This window comes from Canis lupus, chromosome 29 (assembly GCF_011100685.1).
Source record: "Canis lupus familiaris isolate Mischka breed German Shepherd chromosome 29, alternate assembly UU_Cfam_GSD_1.0, whole genome shotgun sequence".
Classification (NCBI taxonomy): domain Eukaryota; kingdom Metazoa; phylum Chordata; class Mammalia; order Carnivora; family Canidae; genus Canis; species Canis lupus.
Window position 1 is genome coordinate 30,158,119 of NC_049250.1, and position 21,809 is coordinate 30,179,927.

The following is a 21,809-nucleotide window of genomic DNA, read 5'->3' on the forward strand; positions in this document are numbered from 1 at the left end:
AAGCAAATAAATAAAGAGATTGCAGATGATTTAATAGATCTTTCACATTTTCTCTTAAATTTACCATTTTCCTATGCTCATCATTCCTTTCAGTAAGTCCAAATTTTCTCTTGGTATCTAAAAAAAATTATTTAAGATCTCATAATGGAGCCTTATACATACCAGGACTTAACCTGGATAAGAGTTTACACTTTGAACTGAGGCCATCATTAGATGAGATCTTTGAGGACCAGTGGAGGAAGTGAGTATATTTTGCATCTGGAATAAACATATATCATTGAGAGCCAGAGGTGATTTGTAGTAGGCAGGTTTTTAAAATGGCTCCCAGTGGTTTCTACCTTTTGATATTTATATCCTAATGTCATCCCCTCCCCTTGAGTGTAGGCTTGACTTAGTGGATTACTTGTTTTAAATAGAATATAGTAAGTGAAATGGGATGTGACTTCTGAGATTGAGTTAACAAAAAACTGTGATCTGTCTTATTCTCTTTCTACAAAGCTCTTGTTCTGGTGGAAACAAAATGCCGTGTTGTGAGTAATTCTGGCCAACATCCAATTTAGAACTGAAGGCCTTGAGCAGTTATATGAGTGAGTTTAGAAGTGGATTTTCTGAAACCTACCAGTAGTCATGTGAGAAATCATAGAAGTGGATTTTTGAAACCTTCCAACAGCCATGAACATGAGCTGTAAGTGGTTTATGCCCCACAGAAACTTGAGATAACCAGCTTCAAATGATACATTGATTACAGTCTCATGAGAACCCCCAAGCTATGCACAGATAACTGACACACAGAATCTGTAAGGTTAAAAAACTAAATTTGTTTTCTTAAGCCACTCTGGAATAATTTGTTAAACAACAATAGTTAGCAATATACAAATTAATCTCCTTTATATTTTAACAATATAATTTAATGAAGATGATTCAGAACTTGACTGAACAATGTAAGACCAAAGACAAAAAGAATGATGTACATATTCTGTATCCTAATAGGTAAATTTGCTTATTAGAAAGATACCAATTAAAAATTTGGAAACTGTTGTTGGAGAAATAGATCATAAATAAGGAAAGCAGATCAGCTGGAATGAAACCTGAGATTTCTGTATTGGAGTCAGTGGTATCAGTATGGACTTACTGCTTTTAAATAGAAATACAGAAAAATAGAATCATAAATACATATTGATATGTGTGTGAGCATGAGGCGTCGTTCATGTCCATATTCTCTAGGTGAAAGCAATGGCACCTCAATAGTGATGAGCGCACTTATCGCCAAGAACATAGTTCCTAATTATGATTCCCCAGTAAAAGGAGTTGAGTTTCCCTGGAGAACTGATTAATTCTAGGGCCAGACAGGGAAAATGCAAAATGGATTCAAGCAGTTTGCAGTGCCAGAAAATAAAGATATAGGCATCTGAAAAAAATATGGACATATCAGAAATGCACTAGAGCGGACCTTAGAGTTCCCAAGGGCCAAAACTAGAATAATATAAGTTAAAAAATAAGTAGGTATAGTGTTGGATTTTAAGATGAACATCTCTGAGCCTATACTGAGATAAATAACTGAATAAAGAACTAAACAGGGAAGAAGTAATGATTCTTCCTTATGAAAAATTCCATTTAACAAATGTAGATTGAATGAGGAAAATAGAAAATCATTATTAGCATATCACAGCCAAACTGGCTACAGGCAGTCTCTTCCAACAGATACTAAAATGAGTAGGTGAATGTCTAAATTGAAAGAAAGTATTTGCATAGTCTCAAAATAATTCCTTCAAAATATGTAGTAATTCTATTTTTAGGAATAGTAAGATCAAATGGATAATTTTAGTAGCCAAATGATCAAGATTAAGATCATCAGTAACATAAATGAACATCATGCATCCTCTGATACCGTATGCTGAGCAGAGCGGATAACTGCTCTACTGTTCTTTCCAAAAAGTGCATTACTGCAATTTAATTTTGAGAAAAACATTAGAAAAACTAAAATGGAAGATAATTATAAAATATAACTGACCAGTACCATTCAAGAATGTAAAGGGCAAGAAAGACAAGGAAAGACAAAAAGTGTTGCTAAATAAAGAACACTAAGAGCATATGACAACTGACTAGTGGAATCCTGGGTGGCTCATAGAACACAAAAAACAAATACCTGAATGGGAAAAATCACTGAAATTTGATTTAGTTTTTGCTTTAGTAAATAAGCATTGTGTCAGTGTTAACTCATATTCTAGAAATATTTTACTGTTATATAAGATACTAGTCTAGGCAGAAACTGGAAAGCCTATATATACCCTCTGCACTATTTTTGCACCTTTTATATAAATTCAAATTTATCTCAAACATAAAAAGAAATAGAAATAGCTAAATTCAGCAATAACTAAGGGAAAATAATGGCTTAGAACAATAGGACTGCACTGATAATCTCTCCGTAAAAACCCTTAACAACTGCGAAACTTTTCTAAAACTGCCCTTTATTTTGCCCAAACTTTTCTAACAGAAATGGAAAGTTTTTAAAATGAAATAATCTGACTCTTTGGGGAATCTAAAATCAAGAGATTTTTAAACGTTATTTATTGATGGTTGTAACAGCCTGTTACAATACAACGAACTAGAGTATTGCACATCATTAATAAGGAAGGTGGCGAAGAGACAGGGATTCTCAGGTCTAAGTGTGATAGATATACAGAAGAATCACTGTGTCAATTGAAATTACTATAGTGTGGGTATGCAGAACAGCTTCTAGCAATTCTTTCATAAGGGTATTTGGCAGATGGACTCATAGTGCATGTGTGTTAGTGCAGGAGAGATTCTGTTAATAGACCAATAGTTCCAACAACCGACACGTTCCGGAGACATAATGGTCCATCATATCAGTGATCAGTGACCTTAAAGGCTATAAATACACTGTAACTGTCTTTTGTGTCAAGAATGTGCAAGCTAAAGGGTGCCCAAGAACCATAACATGCAATGGTACAGTCCCTAAATATGACTCTATGTGATGGACTGTGACTGCTGAGAATGAGCCGTCATCGTCTACTGGATCAGTAATCGGCATTGTTAATATTCATAGGAGTTGCACAGCAAAATCCTCCATTTATGCCAGTAAAGGAAAAATACACTCTTTGTCCTTCATTTGTTCAAGTTAATTTAAAGAAATGTCAACCACCATGTCTTGAAATACTTTTATGGGAGTTTATCAGAAATGTCTGCATTAAAGAAGAAAAAATGAATTTTAGAAACTCTTTAGTAGAATAAAAAAGGAATTTATCTGGAGGAAATAATTGCTTGCTTACTTGGATTATTCCCACAATATTTCATCATCCTAAGCTTGGCAGTTTCCAGAGTAGCTTTTTCATTTCCTGTCAAAATTATGAGCACATCATCCTTTTATTCACACACTTAGTAATAAAAATGAAAAAATTATGGTCACTTTGCTAAACAAGAGCATCAACTTTTGTCTCAATTATTTGCTTATATTTTTCTTTAATGCCTAGAAAAATCACCTTGGTCTTCTTTTTTTATTTGTATATCCAGAAATGTTTTTTTTCCATGGTACATAACATTATTTCAGAATCCCATTCCATCTTCTATATTCATTTGTTTAATCTGTCTTTGAGTTAACAGGAAAAAGCTAATAGGTTGTGAGCTTGGTGCTAAAAAGTAATTCGTTTCATTGTTCTGAATTCTTATAGACACACCTACACATGCTCATTATGTTAGTAATCGTGGGTATAAATGACTGATATTTTCAGAAACACTAAGATTAGTTATCACAGTAATCCTAAGAGTGAGATATTGCTAAGTACCTGAATCTCAACTGAATATATTTAAAAGAAATACTCTTTTTCTATTCTAGTGAGCTCTTTAACTTGAACTACCCCAAAATTACTAGAACTTGTTGATGCCATAAAAAAAACATGAATTGGTAGCACTATGAAAACATGGGGAAAATAATAGATAAAATAACAGAATAGGCAACAACTTAATAATAACAAAGTATAGGACAAAACATTTAGGGTATAGGAAAATAATTACAAAGTAAAAATGAGAGAAACAATTTGTTTTTTAATGCAGTATTGCATTAAATAATTAATTTTTATGCAAGGAAAAATTGCTTTCATCAGCTTATCCTTCTAAATGATTAAATGTAACATCATGTTACAAGCATACTTTTAGTAATATGGTAAAAGCCATTCTGACCACTACACCCTGATAAATAATTTAATGATACTTACCTAAAAATATGTGTTGTGCATGCTAAATTAGATGTTAAAACTTCAAGACATTTGTGGAGTCAATAGCACACAAACTGCATCTTCTACTCTGAATAATGTGTAGGAAAACACCAAACATTTGTCAAGATGACAAATACAAATGTCCTTTAAGTCATTGGAAAGTACTAAGGAGAACTTGTAAATAAGAATAATGCTATAAAATAGATTCTTTAATGATTTGAGTTACTTAACTTGGTGTAAATAAGAGAATTCTGGATTTAGAACCGAAAGATCTGGGTTTGAATGCCAACTCTAATAATTATTAACTATATGATGTAGAGAGTATTAAATTATTCTTTTAAGATTGGTGTCCTGGGGCATCTGGGTGGCTTAGTCCATTAAGTGCCTGCCTTCGGCTCAGGTCATGATCTGTGGGTCCTGAGATCAAGCCCTGCATTGGGCTTCCTGCTCAGCAGGGAGTCTGCCTTTTTTCTCTCTCTGTCTCTGTCTCTCTCTCTCCCCCTCTCCCTCTCCCTCTGCCTCTCCCTCTACCTCTCCCACCACTCATTCTCTCTCTTTCAAATAAATAAAATCTTAAAAAAAAGAGATGTGTGTCCTTGTCTAGGGTAGAATTCAGTAGTGTTTGTGAACACATATCTGCACTAAACTATACAGGACTTAACTAGTATATAGCATTATTATTATTATTTTCATTATTATTTCAGCATTATTATTTTATTTATGTAAAGTATAATCTAGACTTTGGTGTGCATGATTCTGCTTGTTTTGGCAAATGCATATAGTCACATAGAACTACGGTCAGGATATAGAACAGTCCCATCAACTCAAATATCTCCTTGTTATGCCCCTTTGTAGTCACCCCGTGGCTCTAATTCCAGTCACTGTTAACCACTGATTTGTTTTCATTTTATTGTTTGCCTTTTCCAGATGTCATGTAAATGGAATCAAACAATATTAGTAAATTGAGTCTGTTTTTTTTCCACTTAGCAAAATGCATTTGAGATCCAGCCATGGTTTGTTGTTGTTGTTGTTGTTGTTGTTGTTATTTTCATGAATCAATAGCATATTCTTTATTCTTGCTCAGTAGTATTCCAAGTCTTCCAAAGAATGTATATACCAGTTTGTTTATCCATTCCTGGCTGAAGGGTAGCTGAGCTGTTTCAGATTTTAAGTAAAGATGCCACAAGCATTAAAATATAGGTTTTGAGTGAATGTAAGTTTTCATTTCTTTGGCCTAAATAGCTAGGAGTTGGGAGTTTTATTAAGTATGTTTGATTTAAAAGAAACTTCTAAACTTCACTTTTCTAAAATGGCTCCACCAAGCAGTGTGTGAATGTTGCTCTGTATCCTCTTCAGCACTTAATATTGTCAGGTATTTGGGGAGAGGGGACTGACTTTGGGGGGATGCATGACATTTAATAGATGTGCATGGTATAGTATTGTGGTTTTAATTTGCATTTCCCTAGAAGTTAATGGTGCTAATTATTCTTTCATATGCTTGTTTGACATCCAGATATCTTCTTTGCTGAAGTTTCTACTTAAATCTTTTGCCAATATATTTATTGGGTTATATGTTTCATTCCTGTTGAGTTTTGAGAATTCCCATATATTCTGGATATAAGTCCCCTTTCAAGAATATGAGAGATAAATACATTCTTCCTTTCTTTTTCTTTATTTTAAGATTTTATTTAGTTATTCATGAGAGGCACAGAAAGAGGCAGAGACATAGGCAGAGGGAGAAGCAGGGTTCCCACTGGGAGCCCAATGAGGGACTTGATCCCAGGACCCCAGGATCACTATGTGAGCCAAAGGCAGATACTCAACCACTGAGCCACCCAGGTGCCCCATATTCTTCCTTTCATTTTTTTTATATTCTTCCTTTCAATGGTATTTTTGTGTGTTCTTTTTTTGTATTTAAAAAGTTATTAATTTTGAAGTTTATGTTTTCTATCTTCTGCTTATTACTATCATCCTTTTGATTTTTTTCCATAAGTGATAGTCTGTGCCTCCCACTCTCCTTCACCCATTTTGCCCATCTCCCTGCCTCCTTCCCTTTTGGCAGCCACCAGTTTGTTCTTTGTCTTTATGGGTCTGTTTCTGCTTTTGTTTGTTTGGGATTTTTTTTTTTTTTTAGATTTTATATGTAAGTGAAATCATATGGTATTTATCTCTCCTCATCTGACTTATTTCATGTAGCCAATAACCTCTAGGTCCATACATGCTGTTGGAAATAGTAAGACCTCATTCTTTTTTATGACTGAGTAATGCTCACACACACACACACACACACACACACACACACAACCCACATCTTTTTTATCTATTCATCTGTCAGTGGACACTTAAACGTTGCTTCCATATATCTTGGCTATTATAAACAATGTTGCAATAAACATAGGTGTGCCTATTGTTTCAAATTAATATTTGCATTTTCTTTAGGTAAATAGCAGAATTATTTGATTATATGGTTTTTATATTTTTAATTTTTGGAGGAATATCCATATTGTTTTCCACAATGGCTCTGCCGCTTTACATTTTCACCCAGGTTGCACAAGGGTTCTTTTTTCACTGCATCCTATCACTTGTTATTTCTTGTCTGTCTATCTATCTATCTATCTATCTATCTATCTATCTATCTATCTATCATCTATCTATCTATCTATCTCATCTATCTATCATCTATCATCTATCTATCTATCTATCTATCTATCTATCTATCTATCTATCACCTATCATCTATCTATCATCTATCATCTATCTATCTATCATCTATCTATTATTTATTTAAATTTTATTTATTCATGAGAGACACAGAGAGAGAAAGAGAGACAGAGACATAGGCAGAGGGAGAAGCAGGCTCCATGCAGGGAGCCTGATGTGGGACTTGATTCCGGAGCCCCAGGATCATGTCCTGAGCAAAGGCAGATGCTCAAGTGCTGAGTCTCCGCCCCCCCCCCCCCCCGCCCCCCCCATGCCGTGTCTTATCTTTTTAATAATAGCCATTCTGACTGGTGTGAGATGATATCTCATGGGTTTGATTTGCATTTTTTTTGATGATTAGTGACGTTGAGCATTTTTTCATGTGTTTGTTAGCCATCTGTGTATCTTCTTTGGAAGAATATCTATTGAGGTTTTCTGTCCATTTTTTAACTTGGATTATTTGGGTTTTTTTGGTATGGGTTGTGTGCTATATATATTTTGGTTATTATCTCCTTATTTGATAATATTATTTGCAGATATCTTTTACCACTCAGTAGGTTGCCTTTTTGTTTTGTTGGTAGTTTCCTTTACTGTATAAAAGCTCTTTATTTTGGTGTTGTCCCAATAGTTTACTTTTGCTTTTGCTTCCTTTTCCTGAAGAGAAATACCTAGAAGACTATTGCTAAGGCCATTGTTGAAGAGATTACTACCTATGTTTTCTTCTGAGTTTTACAGTTTCAGGTGTCATATCTAGGTCTTTAATTTTCAATTAATTTTTGTACATGGTATAAAGAAGTGGTCCAATTTCATTTTTTTTAATATTTAGCTGTTCAGGTTACTCAGCACCATTTACTGTGAAAAGACTGTCTTCCTCCCTGTATGTTCTTGCCTCTTTTGTTAAAGATTAGTTGACCATATAAACATGAGTTTGTTTCTGGGCTCTCTGTTTTGTTCCATTGATCCGTGTGTCTGTTTTTGTGCCATATTCATACTGTTTTGATTACTGCAGCTTTATAGTCTATCTTGAAAGCTGAAATTGTGATACTTTTAGCTTGATCTTCTTTTCAAGATTACTTTGGCTATTCAGGGTCTTTATGGTACCATACAAATTATAGGATTATTTGTTCTAGTTTTGTGAAAAATGCTACTGGCATTTTTACAAGCATTGCATTGAATCTATAGATTGCTTTGGGTAGTATGGATATTATAATGATACTAATTCTTCCAATCCATGAGCATGATATATGTTTCCATTTGTTTGTGTGTCTTTAGTTTCTTTCATCAGTGTTTTTTGCTGTTACCATTATCACTTCCTTTGTCTTTCTTAAGTTTACTGATTTACTCTTTTCCTAGCTTTTATTTTTTAAAATTATTTTATTAATATTTTAAATACATTAACCTGTAAATAAATAATATATAAATATTCAAAAATATATAAATGAGCCCAACATGGGGTTTGAACTCACAACTCTGAGATAAAGACCTGAGCCAAGATTAAGAGTTGGATACTTGAGCAACTGAGCCACCCAGGTGCCCCTCTTATTTTTCTAGTTTTTAAAATGAAAATTTTTATTAATCTTTTGAGACTTTTCTATTTTTATAAAATTTCTATCATGCTATAAATTTCTCTCTAAACATAACTTCTGCTGTGTCTTTCATTTATATATGTATTTTGTTTTTATGCACTTCATATGATAACTAATCTTTTGTGAGACTTTTTGAATCATTTAAATGATGTATTTTTTTCCTAAATCATCATGATTTTCAAGATATCTTTCTGATATTGGTGTCTGTTTTCAATTCTGTAGTGGTTCATTCAAGAATACACTCTGCATGAATTCTTTTAAATTTGTTAACATGTCCTTTGTGACTCAGAATATGATATATCTTGGTGACTATATCATTTTCACTTTCGGTAAGATATGTATTTTTTTCTTCTTGGTTTCAGTGTTCTATGACATCAGTTAGGTTATAGTGTTGTTCAGATCATCTATATCCTTACTGATTTCCTGACTACTTGTTTTATTTATTATTGAGAGAAGCGTGTTGAGGATTCAAAGAATATGTGGATTGGACTAGTTATCTTTTAAGTTCTATTAATTTTTATTTCTTGTATTTTGAAGTTCTGTTTTTAGGTGCATACATTTTGAGAATCAATCTTTCTTAAGAATTAACCACTTATCATTATATATGTCTGTCTTTATTCTTGATAATACTCTTTGTGCTGAAATCTACTTTAGCTGATATATTGTAATTACTCCAGAATATTTTTATTAGTTTTTGAAATATATATGTATATATATCCTATTGTTTTACTGTTAATTTATCTGTATTCTTAACATACTCTCCCTTAATTTCTTGATAAATAAAAAAGAAAAAACCCCACCAAAATACAAAAAAAAAAGACACAGAGCTGTTGACTTTATATGATTTTTATGAAAGTCAGATAAAATAATCTATGTAGTTATTATTTTTGTGCCTGGCATAAAGATATTATTTATACAGTCTTGCTAATTTTATAATGTTATCACCCTTCAGTATTTGAAATTGTAACTCATATATCAGTTAATGTTTATTACCTTAAAATTATTTATTCTGAAGAATCCTGGAGAGATTTGATTTTTTTTTTAAATTTTTATTTATTTATGATAGTCACACAGAGAGAGAGAGAGGCAGAGACATAGGCAGAGGGAGAAGCAGGCTCCATGCACCGGGAGCCTGACGTGGGATTCGATCCCGGGTCTCCAGGATCGCGCCCTGGGCCAAAGGCAGGCGCCAAACCGCTGCGCCACCCAGGGATCCCCGAGATTTGATTTTTAAAGGCATCTCTAGCTCCAATGTCTTAAAATTTCTAATTTTTCTTCTATCCTTTGTTTGTATCTAGTATTATTACAAATCTTAGACCTGGTCTCTTTTAGCTGCTATTTAATTGTCCATTTATCATGCCCTAGCCAATCCTCACAGGAAACCTAAATAGAAATGGATGGACAACATGTAGTAAATTTTACTAAATATTTGTGATCAGTGGGAGAGGAGTTTCATATCTGTGCTGCATAGCATGGCTGTAGTTGCTCATTAAATATTTGCCTTTGAAATCTCTGCGAATATCCTATCTTCAGGGATTTCTCATGAACAAAGCCAAGCTACTTCAAAGTACCATGTTCATCCTCTAATACTTTGATGTTTCTCCTCACTAATAATTATTTTTGCATTATTATAAAATAATGTATAATTATAAATTATTTTTTATTACTTTCCTTTTAGATTCCTCACGAACTCTAATTTCTCCATCTATATTGCAGTGTTAATGCTCCACCACTTACCCACAAGTCTGTATGTATAATCATTGTTGATAACACTAAGAAAAAATTTACTCTGTTATTACCACAAATTTATTTACTGTTAATAACCACATTAATTTAATAACCACATTAAGCCGTGACTTGACTATACTCTGTTTTAAATCATTTCAGTATGTTGGCTTATGACTGATAATTTTATATATCAACTTTAGAATTTGTCAAATGGAGGCAGACACCTAAGTGAAAGTTACTTTCATTTTTTATTCAGATTAAACACTTTAGATAACTCTTCACTTTGAAATTTTTTCTTCTGATTGGCTTTAAGTGAATAATGATTATTTCTTATGGAGATTGGGTGGAAAAAAGAGTTCTATTAGTTCTGTGAGTTAAATCGTAATAAGTTACTTTTAGTCTTATCCATACATTTAAAACATAATGTTTTTGAAATTTAACTACTTGTCTCTACCATACACTGTTGGTGGGTGTCTGCAAGTTGAATTCTCTCACATCCATATATATCCACAATGGACTTGACATGTTGGTTGCATTTATTTCAATTACCCATCTGTGAATTAGAAAGCTAGCAGGAGGGGATCCCTGGGTGGCTCAGGGGCAGGCGCGGTCCTGGAGTCCCAGGGATCGAGTCCCGCATCGGGCTCCCTGCATGGAGCCTGCTTCTCCCTCTGCCTGTGTCTCTGCCTCTCTCTCTCTCTCGTTCTCTATGTCTATCATGAATAAATAAATAAAATCTTAAAAAAAAAAAAAAGAAAGTTAGCAGGAATATTAAAGAATGCCTCCCGTGGTAAAATTTGAATATATAAATGAATGTTAAATTAGATTTAATTCTAATATCATAAATGTGATTTTCCACATAGTACTTCAGTAGGGTAATAGTTGAGATGTCCATATGCTTATCATTTTATCTTTACTTTCATGTTTAATTTTCTACCTCATGTCTGTAACCATTAAAGACATATAGGAATAAATATGCCAGCCTGTATGGTCTTGGGTTCATCAGTGTTGTGTCTCCAGTGGACTGCAGGTGTAGAAATGTATAACTGAATTTTCAGGGGAAGTATGAGGAAGGTTATGCCAAAAGATGCAATTTCCTAGTAATTGCCATGTTACTCACAGTGGGAAAACAGTTACAGCAACCATGTGTTTATTCCTTCCCAAAGTAACATTATATTCTTACTCTTATTAGTTTTTCTTATTTATTTCTCTTGAATCAAAGGGATTTCAATTGTGTTATTATGTGAATGGAACATAATGCAGTTCATTTTCATTAAACTTAACTTAGAGAATGACTTATGGAACCTAGCAACAAGGAATAAAAAAAGAATTAACCAGAAGCTTTTCTGTCACTGAATTTTGAGAGCCAAGTGTTCATCATAGTTCACTCTAGAGAAAACCAATTATATATTTCATTCCTTCCAATCAGAACCACTTGGTGCTAAAAATAAACTTGAAAGGCATGCTACAAGAAAAAGGAAAAATATCTGAGACAATATATTTTGTTGAAGTAATATTTTAAATAAATAATTCAGTGTGCAACTCTAACTCCCAAAAATGTCTAAGAAAAACATAAGCTCTTTTAAGGTACAAACAATGGATGGCTGACATTCTAGCATTGATATTGCACTCTTGATTACCATGCGGTCATTGCTTTCCCTGTAATATTCAAGAAAAAAAAATTGACAAAATTAAAGCAAATCATGATTTTGATTGTGGAACTCAAAATTTTAACTATTTTATTAATCTTCTTATTTTCTAACTGGCCTCCTGCTTCTAGTCTTGGCCTACTGTACTTTATTATCAAAACAGACTCCAGAGTGATATTTGAAAACAAAATCAGATCATGACACCTTGGCCTAAAAACACCTCAAATGCCTCTCTTCATTTGCACATTTTTGTGTTAAATTTGTTAAAATTGGTTAACTTGAAATGGCAAAACTGGAAGGAAAATACATAATGTGAATTTGTAAGGAAAAAATGATTCTACTATTAAACCTGCAATTCATTTAAAAATAAATGCTATTTATTAAAATGCTATTAAAAATAGTGCTGGGGTGCCTGTGGCTCAGTTGGTTGAGTGGCTGACTCTTGGTTTTGGCTCCAGTCATGATCTCAGGGTCCTGGGATTGAGCCCAGCATCAGGTACCATGCTCAGCAGGAGTCTGCTTGAGATTCTCTTCCTCTCCCTTGCTCTTCACCCAGCTTTCTCTCTCTCTCTCTCTTTCTCTCTCAAATAAATAAATACATCTTTTAAAACATAGTGGTATTTTGAAGAGTGGAAAAGAAAAATATTTAAAGCCCTTAAATTACAAATAGTTTTCTTCTCTATATGAAGGAATCCTGAATACACATAGAATCCCTTATATTTAAGTTTTTTAAAAATACTGAATTACTCAGAACTTTTTAAACCAAACCACAATGGTAATTTTGTCATGAAAATATTTACCTCTACTAAGCATCTGAAGTAAAATGTTACTTAAAAGTCTTTAGTTTCACTTGTCATCAGGGTAGTTTAAAAAATTGTTTTATCCAAGTTCTTTTATATTGTTTAAATAGATATATTTATATATCATTAATTATAGTATATTGCAAATCTTATGCATAAGCAGTCATTATTTGTATAAGCCAAATATAATCTAAATAACAAAGTCAGTAAATGTGCATTTTCATTGCTGGACAACCATCTGTTCCCAGAGTGCAGGCCAGTGTACTGCAGAACAGAAGTAGATGTTTGTAGCTGTGCTTTCAACTTGCCTAGAGCACTTTCCATAAATTATGTCTTCAGTTCCATTGTTTGGCTTTCTATGTACAAAATTTGCCTAAAGCAAGGGTTGAGTTTTAGAGCTGTCATTATTCCTGATTCTCTATATATTTTCCAATCACTAAGAAAAAATTATTAAATCAGTGTACAAATACTTTATCAGTTATTTTCTGGAATTATTAGAAAACGTAAAATGACAATGATATTTCAATCTTTAGTTTTTCTTTGCATTAAGAAAAATTCTTGTTCTCCAAGAAAAACTACATAACTGCATATACTGACAGAAAAAAATTGTTTATTTAGTCATTTGTCTGCACATACCTAAACCTCTGTTGAGTCATTAAGTTAGATTACGGATAGTACAAAACTTGAGTTTTAGATTTAGTTAGGGGATTGAGACATGAAGTACAGCAAAGTTTTTGCAGAGATCTGATTTTGAAATTGCAAGAACATAGGACTTTAACAAATACTCAATGAATGTATTTCTTATTGTTGTTATCCACAGAAATATCATAGTGGAGGGGAGGTGGTTTTAATGGGACAGGATTCAGCATGTGTAGATTCATAGGGCAAATACCATAAAAATACCTGGAAAAATACCATCGTTAGGACTTGGACCTATCCTTGGACCAGGCTGAAGCCTGTGGAAAAAAAAAACAAAAACAGACCTAGACTCCATCAAGTCTTTGAAAGTCTAAAACTCACAATAATTGAATAAAATCGATGCCATTTAAACCTTGAATCTTTTTACATGACCTTCTTACTGTGTATCCCTGTTTGAGGACTGGAATAGACAATATCAGTGAGTATAATTTAAAATGGAAAATGGAATCATGAATGAATCTTAGAAAACAGTGGAACTGTTCTCATGAATTTGTTTCATACAAACCAGTCTTACATACTTACCAACAAAAGTTTAGTATCTCTCAGGTGTCTACCTTAAATATTTTTTATATAGATAAATTGACCTAAAAATGACTTTCTCATATCAAACAGAAATAAATCCTACTCCAACCTGATGACTATCCATAGTCATTCTACATACAAGCCATATTCACAAAATTTAATATTAATATTTTTGACGTTTGTTTAGCTTATAACTTTATATATATACTACTCTGAAATATATATATACTACCCTGAAACCTGTTTCCTTAACATATTTGGGAAGAAGAGCTACAAATGTTTAATTTATAACCCTTTCTACTATATGCATAGAATGAATAGATTTTGTAAAATCATAGGGAAAATAGAAAAACATAATGGAAAAAATGAAAAGCCCACACAGGTTTTATAGATTCAGTTTAAATAATTATAGTTGTTTTCCCTATTTTAACAAAATTATGTTATACAATATATTCTGCACTTTTTCTTTGAATATATTAGTATCATAATTTCTTTTATTATTTGAACACATAATGTTAATAACAACATAAAGGTTTATAATGTACAATAGTGTAATTTTACCATTTCTATGATGTGAGATATTTTGTTAGTTTTCAGTTTTTTCAAATTATAAATAATATCTTAGAAAATAACCTTAGAAACCTTAGAAAATAACACAGTAATTGTGCTGTTTCTTTATTAATTTCCTTCATTTATTATTTTTTCTCTAACATATGATCTAATGCTTCTAAATTTCTAGTGTTGGTCTATATGATAACATATAGTTGAGTCTTGCTTTTTATTCAGTCAGAAAATCTTGGTTTTTAATCACAATATATTATTTATTTATATATAATATAAATAATAATATGACTGGAAGCCTGCCATCTTGGAATTTGTTTTCTTTCTATAGCATCTGTTCTTTTTAGTTGTGGCTGTTGTATTATAGTCTTCCTTTCTAACTCTTTTTGATAAATCAATTTGGTTAACATTTGACTTTAACTATTTTACTGAGATTTGAGATGTACCCCCTCTAATCATTTGAGCAGCTACTCAGGATAAAATACAAATCTTTTAACATATCATATTATACCTTGATAATACTATACTACTTTACACACACACACACTAAAAACCTCATAATAGTGAAACTTTACCATCCATGTCAGCTCAAATTAGTAAATCTTCATGCCCAGCTATTAGCAACCCCACAGGACCCCTGCACTGAAGAATATATAAACTGTGTATTAATCTGAAGACTATCTGAGATGTAGTTTGCCTCCTTCTTTTCATTGTAACATATATTTAGCAACATCTAAAATGATGTCTAACTACACCTGTGCTGAAGATAGCAACAGTTGTGAATATATAGAGAGAAGAAGATTGCCAGAAAAAAATTAGACATAATTTTCCATTCATGTAATTCAGCTTGAGGTGGTTTGGTTCATCTTTTCATCTCTTAACCAAATGTCATTGTCAGAGGGATTCAGAAAAATGATTCCTAAAGCCTGTGCCATTGGCTGACCATTACTGCAGAGACAGCTACAGTTGGTCCTGCCTGAATCCTATAGAATAGATTTCCCTTAAGAGACAGAGTAGCCTTCTGTTGATGAAAGAACATGGGGAAGAGATGGACAGGTGAATTTCACAGATAAGTTTTATACTTGATAAGCATAAAATTGGCTAAGGGAGGTAATAATTTTGAGGTTATTTCTAACTTTCTAGAGGCAGAATGAGGAATTTAACCTTTTTCTTTACTTTTCTCATTCTGTTGAAGTCATTTAATTTATCTTCTTAGTTTCAAATGAACACTAATATCTTACCCGCAGTTTTGTGCTACCACCACATACCCTTTTTTTCTGGTCTCTAGGTAGATACATTGGTCTACCTAAACTTTTCATTTAAAATATTCTACAGGCATACCAAGCCCAGAATGTTTAAAGGAAAACTTATTTCCACCCTTTACTCTGTCCTTCTATGTGCTAACGTGACCATGACATTTAGTCAGTTTCTTTTTTAAAAAAAGATTATTTATTGATTTATTCATGAGAGACAGAGAGACAGAGGCAAAGACAAGGCAGAGGGAGAAGCAGGCTCCCTGCAGGGAACCCAATGTGGGACTCGATCCCAGGACTCCAGGACCATGCCCTGGGCCAAAGGCAGGCGCTAAACCACTGAGCCACCCAGGGATCCTGTGTTTAGTCAGTTTCTACATCTGGCAGCTTCCAATGCCATTATGATTATTGACACTGTCTAGTTCACATCCTACGTCTTGCATCAGTTTATACCTATATGAGGGTAATAAGCATCTAAGTCATTTCCCTCTCTCTAATATCTCACCTCTAATATGCTGCTGTTAGAATACATTTTCTAAGACGCAGATAGGATAAATTATTTCTTGATGTCTTAGAAAGTACAAAGGTGTAAGAATCTTTTAGGTTGTGATCCTTTCCTGTTCCCCTTGACTTACTTGTGTCTCTTCCCAGTCACTTGTGTTCTTGCTACCTCCCCACATCCATCCCCATGAAGTTTCCCATCAAAACATCCCCTTACACATTTATTCTCCTCTCAAACTTGCTATTGTTTCTTTGCCTAAAAGCTCTTTCTCCAAATTTGTTGAAGATTCATCTCTATTTTCTTACTTACAACGTCAACTCTGAATATTGTTTTCACCACAATGTCTTTCTTCACCTTCAAATCTAGTGTTATCCAAAATCTGGGACATCAGATAATTATAAATGTTTCATGAATAAAACAATTAAGAGTTATGCATTTATATATACTTATATTAGAAAAATATTACACATGTTTGATCTATTATTATGGTTATGATATATATGGGCAAGGCTTTTTAAGATTTTATTTGAAATGAAATTTTAAAAATATGTAAATAAGAGTACATAATCAAATATTGCAAAAATATGAAGAACTCATTAATGATTGATGTTCAGAATCCCCCTCTAAGTGTCAATGTATGTGATCTTCCTTTATACGCCCCAGTGACTTATTACTCTAATGTAATTATTCTCCAATGAGCTGTAGACTCCCTAATGCAGATACAATATCTTACTTGTTGTTTACACTCATAATTCCTGCTATATCAGTGTATTTCTTGAATAAATGAATGAACATAGATGTGTTAATAAATCAACTCGGATCAAAAGCCTACTCAGTGCAGTTGCTGCTTTAATCTCTCTGTAGATTTTATTATTTGAGATGAATTTTCTCAAATTTTGTTGTTGTTGTTGTTGTTAATCACTACAAAACCGACCATGTTTTTCAGTGCCAGAGGACTTTCAATATTGGGTAAATTACTATAAGAACACCAACATAGATGTGTTTGAATATGAAAAAAATAGTGTGTTTTGGATGATGAAATGATAAAAGGTTATTCAGAAGAATGTCTTAGACTAAAACTTATTCATTAGAAATTCTGGAATTATTTTTTCCACTACCCTTGGATTTGGACAAGTTTATAGTTTTGGCAATGAAGTCAGTACTTTTTTTTTTTTTTAAGTCAGTATTCTTGTTTTTAACTGAGTTAACTTCTTGAGCTGTCATTTCATATGGATTATTTTTGTTTAACTGACCCTACTGCTGTCAGATTACTTTAACACTCCAAAGCTTTTCCCTTCCTGGAATTAAGCATCTCATATAATTCTTCTCCCTATCTTGGGAAAATTGTGTTATATTTTAAGTATGAATAATAATAATATCTGACAGGTTCCCAAACTCCTGCGGGAAATCTGCCTCCATACATGTTTATTCAAAAAATATTGTCTATATCAGTATGTAGATTTGCTCCTCAACACTGTATTCATCAATATAAATAAAGTGTTTCTCTTACTAAGGTAACTATAACTCACTCCCCTCCTACTACATAATCTTTATTACTTTTTATATTATGTAATTGCAATCCTGAAGTTTGAACCAAGAAAGATATATTCAAAGTGCTATATACCCTCTCACCTTGTTACCACCTCCTCAGTGGTCTTCCTATGCTGAAGATTTTACATAAATATAAATTACAAATTTAAAACTTTTTTCTTTTTAGTTTATTTGGATCAAATGCATGCAAATCATTATCACCCCAAGTCTATTTTTTGAGGAAAAATAATGACTAAAAATTTAAGTAGTAATTATTAGATATCATATTAGAATAGAATAGAAGAAAAGTAAAGTTTGAGGAACTGCCTGATTATTCAAATAAAAAATTGTATATACTCACAACCCAAATGGGCTTATCCTTTTCACTGTTCTGGTTTTGTAGTATGTGACACCCTTCCTATAGTAAGGAATATTTCCTATAGTTTTTGCAGAGGGCAGTCCACCTGCTAAGTATAGATGATGAAATTGCCAGATCTTTACTTTCCCATCCTCTCCTGCACTTAGAGCATAGACACATAACCTGGTCTGAGTCCACAAAATATAGCCACCATATTTTTAGCTTGTGATGCTAAAAATATAGGAATAACCACTCTGAGAAAAGGTGGTAGCAGTTATACAATATGTGAATTGTAGACAACAGAAGCAGCAGAAGTGGTTTCCAGTACTCTGTGCTTGCAGTGTTGGCAGCAATAACTTGCTCAGAGCTCAGCAGAGACAGCAGCAGTGATTTCATAGATAGATTCTGGGGTGTCATCTTGACTGAGGCTTTAGCTGTCCTTCACCCAGCCTTGTTTCTTCCATTATGTCATACCTAAATTCCTTTTCCATTTCATTAGCTAGAATCCCCTTCTTTCAGTTGCAGTTAAGAACCGCAAATCTATAGTCAGCGTTACCTTAATCAGGACTGCCGTGTTTTCACTGTACCAAGTCTTTGATTTCATACTAATTGGAAACTCTACATTATTTCCCTTTGGTTTATATTTGATACAGAACCTGCTTCAAATATTTACATATGTTATTTAAGGTTTGTTGTTTTTGTTTCTCTAAAGCTATTTCTTTATGGAAAAGTCACATCAAATCCTTTCACAGTAAGAATGTACATAAAGATGTATACATATGCATTGTGTCTCTTGACTTTTTAACTATGCATAATCAAATTTTAAGCAAATAATGAACAAAAAGAAGGAAAAATCAATGACCTATTTTGGATTATAGTTTCTACTCAAAACATTTGGAACAGTTCACTTTGGAGCAATTTACATGTCTTTTTGTCTGAAGAGATAATGTTTCCTGTCATTGGTAAGTTAGAATATGAAGTGAAAATGGCAATTACCAACGCAGCTACCATTGATTCAAAGAAATAGAAAGTAGTTTTAAATGTAAGACTACTTGAAGAAATATTTCATTTTATTTATCTTATTAAATCTTTATTCTGATTTTCATTTAAAAAGTTAGTAAACTCTTAAAGACTTCATGTTAAACATTTTTATATGAAGCAGAAATATTGGTTAAATAAAAAGATTATTAAGCCAACAAAAATACTGAAAATTAGTTTAAGCAAATCAAAGTTATTTCAAGATGAAGGTTTTATTCAAGAGGAGGACAGAATGTTAGTTAACAAATCCATTTGAAATATAATATATAGTTTCTAAAATATGGGGGAGGCAGCAATTTAATGGGATTAAAGGGAAGAAATGATTCCTAGTTCAACATAAAGAATCACCTGGGAAGTATGAAACTACTTGTCAAGATTTTTTCCAGGGTGTATTTTCTATTCTCATCTTTTTTTTTTTTCTTTTTGCATTCACTTTATGGTAAACTGCTTGTCATCAAGATTATTTTATTTTATTTTATTTTATTTTATTTATTTTATTTTATTTTATTTTATTATTTATTCATAGAGACACACACACACACACAGAGGCAGAGGCACAGGCAGAGGGAGTAGCAGGCTCCATGCAGGGAGCCCGACGTGGGACTCGATCCAGGGTCTCCAAGATCAAACCCCAGGCTGCAGGTGGCGCTAAACCGCTGCGCCACCAGGGCTGCCCTCATCAAGATTTTATATTTTCCTTTCTACTTACCTGCTGCCCTTCTTCATTGTTGTGGGGCTGACTTTTAAAAATTTCAGAGTTCCTTTGCCCAGTTTCTTCTGATTGGTTTCACCAATGGGAAAACACCAGCAGTGTGAGCAAGAAGAGGATGAGGTCATGGTATTTATTTCCAAATTTCCTATCAGTAGGTTCACATTGGATGTTTGCATCCCTTACCAAAGGCTACAGCTCTTATCAGATTGGTGACTCAATATGTTAACCCTGCTGGGTTTTGGTAACTGTTCTTTCCTCTTGCTTTTTGGTATCTGGAGTGAAAACCACTTCTAGCTATTGCTAGCTCCAAGGTCCTATACTTTCATTTGTTGGTTACCCTGAATTTTGCTTACAGCTTTGTAAATAGTCCCTGAAATTACCAATTTGAATGTGCTATATATTTTATTATCAAGATTCTGACTGATGTAACTGTTGTTGTTGCCAAGGCAAAGTATCTTACCATGTAAGTTCGTGAAGAAGAATAGCTGAGATTTCATTGCTATAAAGGCTCAGTCATTTCAATCCAACACACTTTGTATAGCATTGTTGTTTTAGTATCATTTTACCATTATTAAGAAATTAACAAATTTTTACTTTAAATTGTAATTCTTTCATTGCAATGAGAATTGTAATACCAGAATTTATGTTCCCTGGACAGCACACACTCTCTATATAATATATATGTAGATTTACATAAGAAGTCAAAGGATCATTTTGTCAAAATAGTCAACAGGAAATAAGAAGGGAAGGCATTAGTTTCCAGTTGAATTATAACCATGCTTTAGAATTGGTAGACTCTGAGATGAATCTAAATTTATGAAAATTTCTGAATGATTAAATAAACATAATCAACTCTATAGATGATAGAATAGATGGTTTTGTGAGGAAATATGAGAAATATTTCTCTCATTTCCTAGTCCTGCTACACTTTCTTCTCTCTCTCATTCTTTCTTAATTATTGATTTATAGACTTCCTAGCTTCAGAAATAATTAAGAAGAAATAAGAAAAATAGGGCTCACTCTGATAATGTGAAATTATCAGCATTATGTCCTAGTAATATAGTTTGATTTTTTGAAGCAAATGTTTTCTTTTAGGAGAGGAAAATTGTTTTAACTTACATATATTCTTATATAAATTAGATTATTACCTTAAAAATTGTTTCATTGGCCCAATTACTTTTTTATTCATCTGTAGAAATCATCATAGGTTGAGCGAAGTTTCTGCAAGTGAATCTTTTGGATATCTTTTATAACTGCTACTGATTGATGCAGGAAAACAGAATTTATGAGAATGGTCCTGGGTAGCTCACCAGTCATCATGGGACATGAAAAATAAGTCCCTCAGAAGAACAGGAACAAAGGATTCTCCAGAGATCTAAGAGGCAGTAATTTGAACACGTTTTTTCTAGGGCACTGACATTTAAAAATCCCCTGATGGAGCTGACGCAAGCTTCAATCACTTCCCGTGCCAAAGTGGCTCAGCTCATGAGAACAGTTTCTGTGGAGAGTACATGCCCACCACTTTGCTTTTGGTGGAAGAAGAAGTTTATTCTTTCCAGGGGTGATAATTTCACCGTAATTATAAGGATAGGAAAGGGACAATTCTCTAAGAGAAGGGATGCTGGGAGGGTAAAAACAACAGGTGTTCACAAAAATGAATCTGTTATTTCCAGAGGAAAATGCCCTTTTTTAGGAATGATAAACATTTCACAGGAAAATCTTCACATTTTCTAATGTTTCAGTTTTCCTACACAATAACAACTGACTTATTTTTAAAAGATAATTCACATAATTAGAAAAGTCATATCTTTATTACTGTCATGTTTGATTTTTTTTATCATATTGCAGGATATGCCAATATTGGATTTTATGGTAGGTTAAAATAGATGAAACGTAGATAATAGAAATATTTCTTTTTTGGTAGCTTACAAAATAATGC

At 33.0% G+C, this 21,809-nt stretch overlaps 1 protein-coding gene across 3 annotated transcripts in view; it reads left to right on the top strand.

Moving 5' to 3' along the window:
- The window catches only part of LOC111093154 (zinc finger protein 385C-like), a 477,561-nt gene that overhangs the window by 346,919 nt on the left and 108,833 nt on the right, over positions 1 to 21,809 (top strand). Inside the window, exon 7 of one of the 3 annotated variants that reach the window (XM_038579626.1) lies at positions 10,197 to 10,456. The exons of the other annotated variants lie outside the window; for them this stretch is intronic. Coding sequence (XP_038435554.1) covers positions 10,197 to 10,214 — 18 coding nt within the window. The 3' untranslated portion in view covers positions 10,215 to 10,456. Of the gene's footprint in view, positions 1 to 10,196; positions 10,457 to 21,809 lie in introns of those variants that run through there. 3 annotated transcript variants of the gene reach the window in all.